The 17,027-nt window shown below is 50.3% G+C and overlaps 1 protein-coding gene across 4 annotated transcripts in view; it reads left to right on the top strand.

Moving 5' to 3' along the window:
* Positions 1-17,027, top strand: part of DLG5 (discs large MAGUK scaffold protein 5) — a 128,786-nt gene that overhangs the window by 35,793 nt on the left and 75,966 nt on the right. For 3 of the 4 annotated variants that reach the window (XR_011538253.1, XM_070613048.1, XM_070613054.1), the window contains exon 2: positions 12,317-12,385. Coding sequence is in view for 3 of the 4 variants with exons in the window: in XM_070613048.1 (XP_070469149.1) it covers positions 12,317-12,385 (69 nt within the window). In the remaining variant the exon portion in view is untranslated. Of the gene's footprint in view, positions 1-10,398; positions 10,477-12,316; positions 12,386-17,027 lie in introns of those variants that run through there. The other variant, XM_070613064.1, reaches the window with a different exon arrangement.

Here is a 17,027-nt window from a genome sequence, read left to right as displayed (position 1 = left end):
CCTGATGAGCCCAAGTATGGCATCGCTCTCTCTGCACAGTGGTACAGGCACTTGTTACATGACATGGTAGTTCTTTCATGATGGACCTCTTGCCTTTTCTGCTCTAATCCATGCCCTTCAATTCTCATGGAGAGACTAAAACCAATCAATTGTCTTATTTAACTGGCGGAGCGTCAGTGACCACCAGATGACCAAATCAAATGTTTCTTTGCCTTCTGTGTCCTACCCCAGCATTTGGTGTGGCAGACCAGCCCCTCCGACCACTCTTTGCCCCATTGCCTTCTGGAAGATTTGATTCTCGTGCTCCTGCTGTCCCCCTGAGTGGTCTTTCTGTGTCTCTTCCGGAAATTCTTATTCCTTCTCCTGTCCTCAAGTCTCGTATGTCCCAGGATTTTGTGCTGTGTACACCTAGAACAATGCTTACCACCTGGTTGTGGTGTAAGAAGTCCTAGATCTGGCTTTCCCATTGCCCTCACTTTTTTCTTACCCAAGGGCTTCGCATTATCAGTTAGTGACTCTGGGCTTGTCCCTCACATCCTCCAGGCTCTATGGGATGACTCCCAAGTGGATTGCATTAGTCTGAAACTCTCGCCAGCTCCAAACTCCAGGTTTCACCTGTCAGTAGGCTCTCGGCACAGGGATTTTCTTTAACACATTCAACTTTGGTCTCAATAATCTCATCATCCCCCTTGACCAGCCTTCTTCAGTTCTCTGCCTCTGTCAACTGCAGTACTTTCCCAGACGCCCCAACCCAAACCCCCAGCGTCATCCTCCACTCCTCCCCACCCGTGGTCTTCCTCATTCCCTGCTCCCACCTCTGCACAGTCTCTTGTGTCCTCTCCCAGCCCACACACCCATGACCAGCTCTTGCAGGAGCATCCTAACTGTTCCCTTTGCTTCCAGTCCTTCCGTCTTTCCATGTTTCCTGTTCACAGTTGCTGGACACAGTTTCCTGAAGCTCACCCCTGCTCTCTTATTCCTGTGCTTAGAAACCTTGTGCTTTCTTGGGGCCCCGAGTGAGGAGCTGGGACTTTGGCTTGTAGGAACCAAAGTCATTGTAGGATTGTGTGAAGCTTGGTGGGGTTTGGACCACCCTGAAGGCCCAAAGATTTTGGGTAACTGCAATGGAGAGGGAGAAAGATAAAGCTCTTACCATCATCCATCTCCAACACTCTTTCATCTTGCAACCTGAAACTATACCCATTAAACACTAACTCCCCATTCCCCCCTCCCCACCCCAGCCCCTGGCAGTCACCCTTCTACTCTCTGTCTCTATGATTTTGACTACTCTAAGCACTTCATATAAATGGAATCAAGCTGTTTGTCTTTTTGTGACTGGCTTATTTCACTTAGCATAATGTCCTCAAAAATCATCCATGTTGTGGAATATGTCTGAATTTCCTCCCTTTTTAAGGCTGAGTAATATTCCGTTGTATGGATATGCCACATTTTGCTTATCCATTCATTCTGTCTGTAAACACTTGTGTTGCTTACACATTTTAGGTATTATGAATAATGATGCTATGAACATAGGTATAGGAATAACTCTTTGAGACCCTGATTTCAGTTTTTTTGGATATATGCCCAGAAATGGATTTATTGGATCACCATTTTTAGGGAAATTGCCGTACTAGTTTCCACACTGTCTATACCATTTTACTTTCCCAGCAAAAAGAGTTCTAATTTCTCCACATCCTTACCAATACTTGTTATTTTCTGGTTTTTTGATAGTAGCCATCTTAAGGGGTGTGATGTAGTATCTCGTGGTTTTGATTTGCATTTCTCTAATGACTAGTCATGTTGAACATCTTTTCATGTGCTTATTGGCTATTTGTATATCTTCTTTGGAGAAATGTCTATTCAAGTCATTTCCCTATTTTTGAATCAGGCTGTTTGTTTTTTTGTTGTTGAGTTTTAGGAGTTCTCTATATATTCTGATCTTACTTCCTTGTCACATATGTGATTTGCAAATATTTTCTCCCATTCTGTGGGTGGCCTTTTTACTCTGTTGGTAGTGTCTTTTGATGCACAAAATTTTTAAATTTTCGTGAAGCCCGGGATGTCTGTTTTTTCTTTGGTTGCGTGTGCCTTTGGTGTCATATCCAAGAAATCATTGCCAAATCCAGTGTCATGAAGCTTTTGCCTTATATTTTCTTCTAAGAGTTGTGTAGTTTTTGCTCTTACCTTTAGGATTTTGATTCATTTTGAGTTGATGTTTTTATGTAATGTTAGATAAGGGTCTAAATTTATTCTTTTGCCTGTGGATATCAAATTTTCCCAGCATAATTTCTTGAAAAAACTATGTTTTCCTCATTGAATGGTCTGGTACCTGTGAAAAATTATTGGCCGTCTATGTGAAGGCTTATAACTGGGCTCTCTATTCTGTTCCGTTGGTCTGTGTGTCTGTCTTTAGGTCAGTTCCAACACTGCTTTGATAACTGTAGCTTTGTAGTAAGTTTTGAAATCAGGAAGTGTGAATCCTCCAGCTTTCTTCTTCTTTTCCAAGATTGTTTTGGCTCTTTAGGGTTCCTTGGGATTTCGTATTAATTTTAGGATAAGTTTCTCTATTTCTGCAAAAAATGTCCTTGGGGTTTGACAGAGATCACACTGAGTGTTGGATCGCTTTGGGTAATATTGGCATCTTAACAAATCCCTTGCTTTTTTATTCATTTCTTTATGTTTGTTGTCACTGTTTTGTGTTTTGAATAAGAGTAGAAAAAAAGAAGGAGGCATTTCTGGAAGAAAAGAGGCTAGCAGCACAGAGGAGAGGAATGAAGGAGATTGGGAAAGATTCACAGTGGAGTCAGGGAGCACCAAGAGACCTGGGTCTCCATTTGGGAGCAGTTCCTTTATAGTTACAAAGCACTTCCAACATCTGTTATTTTATTTGGTCAGCACAACGGTTTCTGAAATACAGATGAAGACTTTTTATAGCCCATTGTACAGATGAGGAAACTTAGGCTCAGAAACATTATTTGCCCCTGGTCAGGCATGAGTTGATGGTCAAACCTGGGGGAGCCTGGGTCCATCCAGCTCCTGATCCTGTTTCCTTTCCACTCTGCAGAGTCACTTTGTACCTCCCCCTGTGGCAGGGGTCTTGGTGGGTTCAGACTCAGCAGGAATATTGTGGTGCAGGGAAGGTCAGCGGTTCTCCATGATCTCGGAGTCCTGGGGACCTTGCTCAGTTGCCTTGGTGGTCAGTGATTTTTCAAGGCAGCACATCAAGCAGATAAGGAGGGTGGTATTGCTGCCGTTGAAGGAAGGGGGGCAGAAACAGCAGCTCACTGCTGATGAAGACAAGACCTTTCCTTTGCAGCTACCCTCCATGGCCTTTGTTGACTGAACGTCCCTGACCTGTCCAGCCTGGAGTGTCATGACCTTGCCTGCTCTCCACCTCATGCCATGAGAGTTGGGCGGTTCCCAGAGCCATGATCTCCTCTGGCTGATCCCTCACTTACCCTGACTTGAGATTAGTGGAGAACGGCCATTCGGGGGATGATGTGGACAGTGGGTGAGAAATGGCTGGTGCACTTCTTCTGCATTCAGTCCGAGCATCTGAATCGTGAACAAGTTCCCCAAACCCCGTTGGTTCATTCTTTTTCCTGCTGCCTTCTTAGCCAGGATTGATAAGCTTATTCCAGAGACTGTACTAGTCTCCCCAGGGTGGACCAGGATTAGCTGATGGCTGGAGGAGTGACAAGGTTGGAGGAGTCAGAGCCAGGACAGAGGACAAGGCTGGAAGCTGAGGCACAGCAGAAATGACTGGCAGCCATCTTTCTCATGCTTCCCTTTCTTCCTTCCCACTGGTGGAAAAGATAACCTTGGCCACAGTGCCGAATGCTGGCCCATAAGCCACTTCCTTGCACAGCTCCTTGTCAGAGTTACTGACCCACCGTTGTGACTCCTAGATGTCTCTCCTCACCTGAGCATTGTCACTGAGCAGGGGAATGGCTGCTCACATCCTCTGCTGTCTGCTGGGACGAGGAACTGGTGAGTTTCGGTTTTTCTGATCTTATTGGAAAGGCAGTAGTACAGGGTTAGTGGGAAAGAGTTGTATTTGAATCTGGACACTTTCTAGCTTTGTGGCCTTGGGCAAGTTACTTGGCCTCTCTGAGCCTATATTTTGCCATCTAGAAAATGGGTTGTTTTCTCATAGTGGTGTTAGGGGGATTAACTGAAATAATCCACGTAAATAAATAGTGTCTTTCCTGCAACAAGTACTCAATAAATATTAGCTTCTGTGAGTAGTCAGAGTGTGATACTACATTCAAGAAAAACTTGAGCCCAAATATCTAAGTGTACTCATTTCTGTCAGTCTCTTTGATACCCAAGAAGTTCAGGGAGTAGGTGGATTGCAGGTACAGTTTGATCCGGAATTAGGAGGGTTGTGTGTCCGTCTTAGCTTCACCATTAAGCAGCCTGGGCAAATCAGGCCATCTCTCAGCCCCTGACCATGTGCCTTTGTGTTTTCAGTTCCTTTACTTGACCTGTTGGCTCTCCTCCTAGCCCACTGCTTGCTCCTCCTCTGTCTTCTTTGTTGACTCCTCTTTACACCCCTTAGCCTTGAATGCCCAAGGTTTGTTTCTTGGGCCTCTCTGCTGCCTTCCTTGTCCACACTCCCTCCTGGGTTATCCCATCCAGTCTCGTTGCTTTAAATACTAAGCGTATGCTGACAATTCCCAAATTATATGTGTGCCCCAATGTTACCGCTGAACTTCAGACCACGTGTCCGGCTGCCTGTCTGCCATCTCTGCTTGGGTGTCTGTGGGGACCTCAAACAGGTCGGCCAAACGTGAGCTCACGACCCCTCACCTTCCCCCCTGCAGCTGCTCCTCCTGCAGCCTTCCCGTCTCAGTAGCGACCACTCCATCCTTCCGGTTTCCAGGCAGAGAACCCCGGAGTCATCCTTTGCATCTCTTTCTTTCCCATTTCCCCTTTAGTCTGTCAGCAGATCTTTCAGTTCTGCCTCCAGAACATCCTCCAAACCCAGCCTTATCACTAGCTCCATTTTTTTTTTTTAAAGATTTTATTTTTTCCTTTTTTCTCCCCAAAGCCCCCCAGTACATAGTTGCACATTCTTCGTTGTGGGTCCTTCCAGTTGTGGCATGCGGGACGCTGCCTCAGCGTGGCTCAATGAGCAGTGCCATGTGCGTGCCCAGGACCCGAACCAACGAAACTCTGGGCCGCCTGCAGCGGAGCCTGCAAACCCAACCACTCAGTCATGGGGCCAGCCCCACCAGCTCCATTCTTATCACCCCAGTCCAAGCTACCAGCATAGCTCTCTTGGGTTATTGCGTTTGCTGTCTGACTGGTTTTCCTGCTTGCGTCCTTCTTTGCCTGTGGACGGTACTCAGTGTAGCAGCCAGTGATCCTATTAAAATGTTAGTCAGACCATGTCTGTCCTCTGCTCAAAACGTTCCAGAGGTTTCCATCTCACTCGGTAAACTCAGCATCCTCTGTATGGCCCACAAAGTCCTGCCTGAGTCAGCCCTGCTGCCCCTCTGACCTCATCTGCATCTTCCTGCAGGTCACTCCACCTGGGCCACAGCCCTCCTTGCATAGTCTGACCCCAGGGCCTTTGCATTTGCTGTTCCTCTACCTGGAACAATCTTTGTCTAGCACTCTGTACTTCCTTCAGGTCTTTGTTCAAATGTGACCTTCTCCAAGAGACCTCCCCTGACCATTGTACCACAGTAGCCACCTCTCCACCCCACCCTAGTCACCCTCCATTGAACTCTGATGTATTTTTCTTCATGGCATTTATTACCTGATGCAATTTGCATTTCTTTATTGGTTTATCCCCCTCCACTCCTCTCCTCCACTCGTGTGAGCTCCACGAGGGCAAGGACTCTGTCTTGCTCCCTGCTGCATCTCCAGGACCTCCTGGCACAGTGCTCACTAAGCCTTTGGTGTGTGCATGGGCTCTGTGTTGCCTCGGGCAGACATGCTCACCAAGGGGTGGTGTCTTGTGTGGAGCACGGTCACTCCATCTCTTGCAGTGGGCTGATCGGTGCCCATGTGTAGGTGGTGGTGAGACTATGAGAAGGTCAGAGCGGGGCCTTTGTGATGCTGAGCACACAGTGAGCACTCTGGCTTGTTCTGTTTGAATCAGAGAACAAGAGATCCGCGAGGAAGCTTGGGGACGGCTTGAATGGGCCATGGCCGGGCAGAATGGTGGAAGGGGAGAGGAGGCTTCCTTACCCTCAAGGTGAAGGAGACAAAGACACAGGGCCATGCTCAGATGGTGGGGGGACACTCACATTGGTCGGTCAGGTGACAGTGAGAGCTAGTGTCCATGTGCCTGGCTCTGTCCTCGTGGCTTTACCTGTCCTTACTCATTTAGTCCTCACAACCCATCGTTCTTCCTGTTTTATAAATGAGGAAATGAGGTACAGAAAGTAGAAACAACTTGCTCAAGGTCACACAGCAGGTCAGTGGCAGACCTGAGCCCAGGTGGTCTGCCCAGAGCCTGCACTTGTGCCAACCCCCTCCACTGGGGCGGGCAGCACACTCCTCCGGGTCGCAGTCCAGTAGAGGCGGCGGCCTCTTCTCCGTGTGCTGAGTAGTGGAGAGGGAGCCCAGTGGAGAGCAGGAGGGAGCCTGCGGCGCCAGGTACCCTGCAGAGAGCTGCTTCCTGCCCATCGTGGCTGCTGGTGCTGGTCACTTTATTCCAGAGCAGACAAGCCCACTGTGAGAGTCCGGCTGCAGCCTTGTGGAGGCTGGTTGCCCTGTGCTGCCCTGGTTTCCTGTGCCGTCTTGGTGTGTCCTCTTTGCTGCTATGCCAGGGGCATGAGCTCTGGTGAGGGCAGCAGGGCAGTGACACTGCAGCTGTCCCCGCCTGCACTCCCTCATCTGTGTTCCTGTCTTGGGAGTGCCCTCAGGCTTGGCCGTGTTCACTGATGGTGAACATGCCCCCCTATATCATTGCGTTTTAGTAGCGTCCCAGTCTTGTCCCCAGTCCCTCCAGGGCATAAATGGTAGTCGAGACTCCCTTCTGGGGAGCCCACCAGACACTGCTTTGGGCATCCTCCTGTGCCTTCCAGGTGCAAAACTGTCACCCCGCCCTGTCCGGAGCTGACAGAGCTGACAGTGGAAAGCAGGGCCTGTTTTTGGTGATGGACAGCCAGAGCTGAGGGGTGTTCCTACCTGGCCTGTGGGACTGATGGCTGTGGTTCCCATGCTGTTCTCCCCGTCCTAGAGCCCAGCACTCTGACAGGGAGACAGAACAAAGAGGGCAGCTCTCACCAGATGCAGCTTTGTGCCTACCAAGAGCGTCCAGGAGCCTTTCTCAGCTGATGGGGAAAGCATGCTTTCTGACTGCTGACACTTTTTATCTCTGGAAATTCAACAAACCTCCATCTTCCCTTCTTCACGTGGCAGGGGGGAGGAAAACCAAAACAGTCCAACAGTTAGTGAAAGAGGGCTCTTTACTTTAAAGATGCTGAATGATTAATTCTGGGTGTGTGTGTTTTATTTCCCCTCCCTTCCCACATTTTGCCTTGGGGCATTTTTGGCTGGAGGTGGGGTGGATCGCAGATGACAACACTGGCAGCTGAGGGTTTGCTCAGGGACTCGGTTTTACAGTCAACCCCAGAGCCCGCGAGGAGGTTCCGCCGGTTGGCCTTCCGCGTGTGCCTCCTTGCAGGTTGATGCTCCAGCTACCTGGGAAATGAACACCCTGCTCACCTTTGAAAGATGGACCACTGGTTCTTATCATGACCCCAAAAAGGGGGAATGAGCATCATTACTGTGATGCTTTCGCAGGTTCATTATTCTTGTCCTAAAACTTTGCAGAGTACTACAGCTGTATCTCAGTTGGGGAAAACTAATCTTAAGTCTTAACTTACAAACCTGGTACGCAGGGTGAGGGGGAGGTGGATTGTGCACACTCAGGAGAATCTTCACCTGCCCCTAAGTGAGCAGCAGGCCTCCTCTGTGTCACCAGCCTCCCTGTGCATGTTAGGGGGAAAGTGATTTTCCCACTCTGAGGTGGGTGTGTAGGGGGCACAAAGCAAGACTTCCTTGATTGATGCATCCAGCTTTGGCTGTCCCATTCCCAGGCCACGGTCACCCCATAACTCCCTGAAATGGTGGGGCTTGTCAGCCTCCAAGTTTGGGTCTCAGTGTCCACAGCCTTGGGCCATGCTTTTAAAGGGAAGGAGGCTGAGGCTCTAGGGAGGGGCATGGCTGCACAGAACCGTGGTTCTGCAAGAGGGCTTCTTAGCAGCCAAAGGAGCCCACCCTCCCAGCATCTCCCGAGGTCATAGAAGCAGGGGAGGTGGCTTGGCAAGAGGTGGCCAGGGCACAGCACTTTTCGCTCTCCTGCCTCCTTCTTCGTCTCTGCAGCTCATGGAGTCAAGGGCCCTTGAGTGAGGGCGCCCACGCTCAGGGACCTGCCTGTGCTCCAGCACGGGCATGGGTGTTGGGGTGGGTGGGAAGCAGCAGCGCATGTCAGGGCTGTGAAGCCATGACTTCATGTGAAGCCGTCTCTGCCTCCCAACTTTAGTCTCCATGCCTGGCTCAGCTCGCATTGCCTGTTGAGTATCCTCTCCAGCACTTTGTCATCGTGGACTGTTCAACTTCATCACTCTAGTCTAGTCTTCAATTTAGGTAATCGAAGATTGAGAGCGACAGGTTGGAAGGTCTGGTGACCATAATAGCAGCAGCTAACACTTAGAGCTGGCCGGGCCAAGTGCTGCTTCAGGCCCCTTTCCTATTAACTCAGAGTTGATCCTCTAGGAGCTAAGTATTCCTCTTTAGCCCATTTTACAGATAAGCAGGGGAGGCAGGGGGAAGCTGAGTGACTTACCTGAGGGCACACAGCTGCTTAGTGGCAGAGTTGGGAGCTGAACCTGGGCAGGTGGATGCACTGTCGATATTCTAGTCACTACTGCCTCGTTTTACAGATGAGGGCCTCAGGCTCAGGGAGGGGAAGGGACCTCAAGGAGTCTCACAGTAGGTGAGCACCCTCCTTAGCCTTGGCTTGTCTGCTTTCTACCAGACCTGGTTCAGTGCTATGCGGGGCTCAGGTGCGCCATGGGAACCTGATGCCCACCTGTGAGTACAAGTACAAACCCCGTGTTCCTCAGCTGTGAGCTAGGAGAGGGGACCAGGGTCTGGCAGGTGCCCTGGTGCTGCCTTCTGGCTAGGCCAGGGAGCACCTCCCTGCCAGAGCCCTCAGGGAATACAGCTTGCCGCCTTCCTCCCCGTTCCCAGGTACTGGGGGGGGGCATGACCTCCTGCAGCCAAAGCTGTCTCAGGTCGCCAGAGCTGTCTCAGGGCAGTGCAAGAGCCGGCCTCCTAGCCCTCCTGGAGCACAGGGAGGACTCTGCATGCTGGCTCAAGGCTGGAGCAAGCCCCTCTAGCGTGTGGGTTTCATGGGGAGGAAGTGTGAGTCACTCGGGCCTTTACAAGCTCCAGGTGAATGGAGGGATGTGTTAGGGGACATGCTTCTATCTCTCTTGTCCCCACAGGCTGTGGAAGGGGGCCTTGGGAGGGCTGGGGCATTCCGTTACTGCTTGGGTGATTTTACTGGAAGTTCTTTTGAAGTGGTCTCTGTGACCCAGTGGGGCTGAGTCACAGGGTAAACACAATTAGCAGGGCCCGCCGGGCTCTCGGGAAGGACGCAAGACAATGTGTGGCCCAGGCTGGTCCCAGAGACTATGCCCGGAGAGTCTGCTGGCTCTCTCCCAGGGCTTCTCCCATAGCTTCTGTTTGCATCCCTGTGGACCACATGCCCTGGGTGCTTGGTAGAAATGCAGAGTCTCAGGCCCCCCAGTCTTCCCAGTCAGAGCCTGCACTTTGACCAGATCCCTGGATAATTGCTGTGTGTCTCTCTCCAGTCCACACGTCCACGAAAACCTGGTCTTATTCTTTGCACTCCTTTTCTGGAAGTGTTTCCAGATCATCCAGCTTTCTCCAGGTCCTCTCAGGAGCTCTGCACAGGCTTTCCTGAGTTTGTGGGGAGCATCTTGAGCCTCCAGTGCCCTGCTGCCCTGTGGTGGGGGGCGTGGACGGGGAGGGAATGGGGGCAGTGCCCAGGGGGTGCGTCTGGTGGGGGAGCCAGGCTGATCTGTTAGCCTTTGTTAGTCCTGGGCCCTCTCTGAAGTAGAGGGTGTGCCTTAGGTTTCAGGGCAGGTGGGTACAGGTGCCTTCAGGGGAGCTCCTGGGGAAACATCTCCAATGTGACCAAGAGTGAGGGGCTGGGAGGGGCCGGGAAGTGTGCACTGGTGAGACTCTACTCCTGTTGGCCTCCAGGTTCGATTGTGAAACCCCAGAGGTAGATGATGCCGTACACCAGCTTTGAAAGGATGCCGCGTGACTTGGAGGAGAGCGACTCCTTTTGCCTTTTCCTGACAGTCTTGACCACACAGGCTTTTTAAGACAACAATAGCTGCAGAGACAAAGCATGACCACGACAATGTCGTCTTGAGGACTTTTTTCCCCCTGAATGACGTCTAAGGCCCTGGGAACATGGTAAAAACTGGGCCCTGTCCAATTTTAATTGCTCCCTCCCAGCCCCCATCCCCAGGTCCCAGGAGCTCTGCCAGCCGACTTGGGGGGTGATGATGCCCAGAGATGCAGATAAAGATGTCATGCCGCCCCTGGGTCAGGCCCCAGAGCCCTGGCAGGACTTCTGGGACAGGGAAGAGGAACAGAATGTTGGTTGGCCAGTTGACTCCCCTAGCTGGGGAGGGAGGTGGTGGAGAGAGAGAGGGCTGTCTGCCGAGTGTAATTAACAGTGGAAACTCGCCCTGAGGGAGGAGAGATGATGTGAAGGGGAGGTACGGTTTACTGGAAGATGGGGCGCTGCTGATGCCCATGAGAAACAAGCAAGGCGGTCCTGCAGGGAGCGTCTCCCGGACACAGGCTGCGGTGTTGGAAGCAAGCTTGGGTTGAGCTCAGAGATTTCGAAGATGTGAGTGGGAGAGTTTATTTGTGCCTGCTTTTCTGAGTAGGTGTCTTTTGAAAACAGTCCATCCACATACCAGCCGGCTAGCCTTCCTTGCCCCTATAAAGGGAAAAAAAACTTAAGAAAATGGTGATTGAGTTCAGAAGATAGGCACTGTGTTGTGTTGGTGTCTTTTGAAGATATCAATGAATTTGTCTGAATTGCATCTGAGTTTTTCACAGATCTTTAACCAACACTTAACATTTATGATATGGGAAGAGAGATGATTTGAGAAATTTGTGATGCTCATTCTTTCGTTGAGACAAAAGTGCAGAGATGTTGGACAGCAAAATGAATCATGTGGGTTGATCTTGAAATACGGGAGGTATTTCATTGAACATTGCTTATTTATTTTTGAGTAGGATCAAGGAATTTCGGGGCTGAATGGGGTTTTCTGGTTTTGTGTCCTTTCAAATGATGTGCCTGTCCCCCCTGTGATGTCCCTGCCAGGTGTGCATGGAGGTGAATGTGTGTGTTGCCCCCCCACTCCCCCCAGGTCTCTTGGGCCCTCCTGACCTGTTTAGAGCTGCGGCATGTTCAGCATCTACCTGCTGTTTCCAGTTCTGCTGCTGGAGGAGGCCATGTCAGACAAATTGAATCCCTTCTGACAGTCCTATTTGAAGACGAAACCCCTGCCGGCTTCCCTGGTCACCCTCTTCAGTCCACACTAAACACCCGCAGGCTCTTCACAGCCTCAGAAAATTCCATAATGAGGCCACCGGTTCTTCCTGGCCGCTGTCCTAGTTCTTGCCATTACCAAAGTTCCTTTTTTCTTGTTTTCTCTCTCCTTTCATCTCTTTTTTGGTGGGCACACTGCTAGGTTACTTGCACACTGGCTCTCTTCCCTCCATGTGTGATCTCCATCTCCTCCCCCGAAGTCTTCCCCTTCCCCTCAGGGTCTCTACTGTCCCCCTGATGGTCTCCCCCACCATCAGTTTCCCTCCTCCTCTCCCTCTCCCCTGTTGACACCCATCTCTGCATGGAAGCCAGGATCATATTGACAAATGTCTGTAGGAAATCCCCAGACCTCGTTTTAACCTGGGCCTGTTGCTCTTTTGCTGAGCCTTGCCCCAGGTGTCCCAGCCAGAAGCCAGCTGGCTCACTCCAGGTTCCCCTCTGCCTTTAGGTCAATCAGTCTCCAGAGCAAGAGGGGGTCGGAAAGGTCAGGAGGCAGACACACCACAGCCTAGACCCTGCTGACTGCCCCTCCCCAGCCTGGCCCCTGGGATTGGATTTCTAGGCCCTGGTGTGATATGGGCTCTCAGCCTGGTGTTGACTGAAGATCAGTTGGTCTGCCGTGGTTTGGGGTATACACAAGAGTGCCCTTTGGGGTTAGTAATAAATGATCTCCCCTTCTGTCCCCAGGCTCCACCTACAGTGTCTTGTCCATCATGCCGTCAGACTCAGAAAGCAGCAGCTCCCTCAGCAGTGTGGGTGAGTACCACCTTCCCGGGCACTCTCCTTACTGGAGGACACTGGGCAGGTCAGGCTCTGGGTGTGAGCTGGGGCAGCCCTGGGTTTGTGGGATGGGAAGTTGGCCTCACCTGTCAGATCGTTCATGGGGTCATCTTTTTTTTAATTATTATTATTTATTTATTTATTTTTTTAACTTTTTATTAAAGTATAGCATACATGCACAAAAGGCCACCTATCATGTGTGCCACTTTATAAATTTTCATAAACTGGAAACACTCATGAAATCCTAACCAAGTCAAGAAAGAGAGCATTGCTGGCACACAGAAGTTTGCCTTGTTCTCTCTTCCAGTTGCTAGCCAGCCCCATGGGGTCATCTTTTGTTGATTCCATTCACATTTTCTCTCATCGGCAATAGATCCTCTTAACGGAGGAGGCAGAAATCTGGCTCTGGGTTAGAAGGGAGGTGGGTGCTGGGGAGGCACGTGTTTTGCTGTTTCTTTACCTTTTCAGGACATAGGACTTCTCAGTGAGCCTATTGCCCCCAACCCAAGGCCTTATAGTACTCGTCCATGAGACTGGCCCCTTTTGGGACTGTCCTTTGTAAGTAGGAACAGCCCACTGGGCAGTGTGTTGCCCTGAGGACAGGAGTAGCCAGCTCATGCTGAAATGGATGTTTCCAGAAGTTTGTAGTGTGAGGCTGGTCCTTCTTTCATTCACTAAAGACGTCCCAGCAGAAAGGTTGTCAGAGACTTCCAGCCTTCCCCCACCTCTGTGGCCCACCCGCTGTGTTCTGTGCCCTCTATTTAACACCCCTAGTGCAGTTTCTGATGTCCTGACCTCACCTTGTTGGATGGATACACCTTCAGTGTGAGTCCAGGAGTTTGTGAGTCAGGAGCGCTCACAGAGGTCATCTGGTCCAATTGTTTTGTTTTCCTCCATATAGACAGATGGGGAAATTGACAGCCAGAGAGGGGAGTCTCATGCCAGAGATTCCAGAACTAGCCAGAGGCAGACCTTTCCTGTGTTAATTTGACTAACACTTACAGAACACCTCTGGTGTGCCAGAAGTGGTTTTGGGACTTAGTGGTGAATAGGCAGATGCGGTCCCTGGGCTTGTGGATCTTAGGGCCTATGGGGGAGACGGTTAAATGAGTAAGCACAGTAAATGAAGTCAGAGTGATGAGAAGGGAAGATGGGTACCAGTAGGGGCTACCACATTCATTGGCTAGGGCTACCATAACAAACTACCACAAACTGAGTGGCTTACATCACAGAAATTTATTTTCTCACAGTTCTGGAGGCCAGAAGTCTGAGATCCAGGTGTTGGCAAGGCCACACCTCCTCTGAAGGCTTCTGGTGGTGTGCTGGCAGTCTTGTAGATGCATCACTCATATCTCTGCCTCCGTGTTCACATAATGTTCTTCCTGTGTGTCTGTTTCCAAATTTCCCCTTTTACAAAGGCCACCAGTCATATTGATTTAGGGGCCCGCCCTACTCCAGTGTGACCCCATCTTAACTTGATCATCTGTAAAGACCGTATTTCCAAATAAGGTCACATTCACATTTACTGGGGATTAGGACTTCAACATCTTTTTGGGGGACAAAGTCCTCATCCTATCTAGGGTTCAGGGAGGACTCTTCGGGAACCACGATTCAGAGCGCCTGACAGTCTTTATTACTTCGTCTTTTCTGTTTTGGGTCGGTGAGACACATTTGTTCAATGGTGGGATTGTCCAAATTTTGAACTTGGGACTAGCTTTCAGGAAGCGTAGGGGTGGGGCAGTCAGGATAAGGAGAGCAGCAAGGTGGGACTTTGTAAAACAGTGACCTGGTTGAGCCCTGAGTGCACCTCTTGCCTCTCTCGTGCCTCACCCTTTCCGGCTCCCTGTGCCTCTTGCAAACAAGGTACACTAATCTAACTGATACCTGACAAATTCATTTACAGTGACGCTTCAAGGCTTACAGCGGTACCTTTCCTAGGAGTATTTCCATTTTCAAAGGTGACTCCACAGAGGGGTGTTGCTTAAACCACAGTGAGGATTGTTAATGTGGAATTTCAAGCCCCAGTAGGAAGATATTTTTTGTGCAGCTGTACCTTTACCTACTCTGGAGGAAGCATCTTGTCAGTGACCTACCATTTGATTCTCTACACTTCTGAAGCTGGTTGGGCCCCTGAGACGGCAGGGCCAACAGTGTCCCCAGATACTTGTCAGCAGGCAGAGGACGAGTTCTGCTGTGCTTCCTGTAGCAGGCCGAGCCTCAGTATCTGTGCCCAGATCTCAAAGGCTGAAAGACCTGGGTGCATCCCTTCAGGCCAAACCCTCTTCAAGTCATTGGGAGCCACGTTTTGTTTCTCTTGCTCTTCTGCTTGCAGTTGACATTGCCCTTGGGGTGAGTAGCCCCATTTTTCTGCAGGCTTACTTGAATGTTCTCTGGCTGTATTGGCCAGAAGGCTTTTGGCTGCAGCAGTAGGGAATACCTGCTCACACTGCCTTAAACAGCAAAGTCATGTGTGGTCTCACACAGCAGGAAGCGCTGAGGCTAGGCCGAGAGCCCAGGATGTGGCTCTGCGATCCTCTGTGTGGTGTCCTCCTCTCAGGCTGATGGTAGGGGATCTAGTAGCAGTTCAGCCACCACATCTAGAGCTGACAGTGTCCAGGGCTGCAGTGTCCATTATGGGAGCCACCAGCCACAGGTGGTTATCTAAATTCAAACGAATTAAAATGAAATAAGATTTAAATCACTGGTTTCAGCAGTCACACTAGCCACATTTCAAGTGCTCCATAGCCACCTATGGCTAGTGGGTACCATATTAGACAGAGGAGATTAAAGAACATCTCCATCATCACAAGTGGTCCAGAGGATGAAGACGGTCGTCTGCTCTAGTGTCCTTAGAAGCAAAGAAGCCGTCCCCAGAAGTCCCTTGCCATAGTCTTCTCTCACTGATCACAACTGGCTCGCTACTTGTGGCTCATGCAGTGTGGTTCCTGGGCCGGGAGCACTCAGGCACTTGTTAGAAATGCAGGTTCCCAAGCTACATCAGAAGCTCTGAGTGTGGAGCCCAGCATCCACAGTTAACAACCCTCCAGGTTTGAGATGGGCTGACCTAACCTAACCCCTGGCAAGAGAACTGGAAGGTGTGTGGCTGGCGTGGACCAGCCCTGGAGTTGGTGAATGGTGGGGTCAGCCATGGGACCACTGCAGCGCCTCCTGGAGAATTCCTCCTGGCTCAGCCTCACCTAATGACAGGCACAGCTCTGCTTTCCTGGCCTTGACTGGTGCCTCATAGCCCTGGCAGAGGGAGGCTGCTAAGTCAGATGGAGACTAGCTGTGTTTGTTTATTCATGGTCTTTCTCCATGAACTTACGGAAAGGTAAGAGCAAGGTCTTATTATAAAAATATCACCTCTGCTTTCTCACTTATATCTCTCTAGCAGAGAACATTAGGGAAAACAACATCAAGTTATATTTAACATACGAGAAGACTGGTAGATGAAGCCTTGGGTATGTAGCATTTTTTCAGCAACAGTGGTGCCTGGCCGGCTCCCTTGGTTGGCATTAGATCTCCAGGTAGTCTGCCCCTTTTCAGCTCTCCAGCTTGACTCTACTAACAACTCACCACACCTTTGCTAACTAACAGTCTTAAAGGTTTCAGAGTCTTTCTGCCAAGGCCTTTCCAGACAGTTTTCATCAGCTAAGTGCATGTGGCTTCTTTGAGGCCTTCCCCCACCCACTGCGGCCTGTTATTAAGTAACCTGCCCCATGGGGAGGCCCCATGGATCTGCCCAGGAAATGCATGCTCGTTTCAGGCAATTGAAAGTTTTTCATCCCCATTTATCCTGACCTAATTTCTCAGGTGCCTTTTATTTCTCATCTTGGATAAATGGGAAGTTTTAAGAAGAAGAGATATTCTTTGGCGGCCTTTATAAAATAAGCCTTAAATTTGATGCAAATTGAAATACCAGGAGAGATTTCTCATTAAGCAGAGAGGTCTCTTGGCTTGTTGGCAGGAGAAGGAGTTGGAGGGCTTCCTTTGTATTCCAGTGAAGGTTCCTTGAAAGTGCAGCTTCTGGTTGATAGGGGAAGGTGGAGCGAGTCTTCTGGAGGCATGCTGCGCCCTGGCTCCCTGTACCCTCAGATCCTTCCTTCTCTGCTCCTTTTGGGTCAGGGGGCTGTTTTCTCTCAGTTCATCAGACAAATGGGAGCACCTTCTGCTCTTGGAGCACATGCTCAGCGCTCAAGGGATCACATAGAGGCCTGGCTCCTGATCTTAGAGTCCGTCCAGGCTGCTACATTACCACACAGTCTGGGCAGCTTAGAAACAAAAATGTGTTTCTCATAGTTCTGTAGGCTGGGATGTCCAAGATCAAGGCAGATTCTGAGTCTGCTAGGGCCCAGTTCCTGATTCATAGATGGCATCTTCCTGCTATAACCTCACATGGCAGAAGAAGGGAGAGAGCTCTCTGGGGTCCCTGTTAGAAGGGCATTAGTCCCTTTCATGAGGGCTCCACCCTCATGACCTCATCACCCCCCAAAGGCGCCACCTTCCAATACCACACCCTGGGGGTTAAGATTTCAACATAGGAATTTTGGGGGACACAAACATTCAGACCATAGCACCAGAGAGGAAAGTGACTGGCCCTTCTGCCTTGTGTAAAACA

Source organism: Equus przewalskii, chromosome 1 (genome assembly GCF_037783145.1).
Source record: "Equus przewalskii isolate Varuska chromosome 1, EquPr2, whole genome shotgun sequence".
Classification (NCBI taxonomy): domain Eukaryota; kingdom Metazoa; phylum Chordata; class Mammalia; order Perissodactyla; family Equidae; genus Equus; species Equus przewalskii.
Note: the sequence above shows the minus strand (reverse complement) of the source record. Positions and strands in the feature narration are given on the sequence as shown.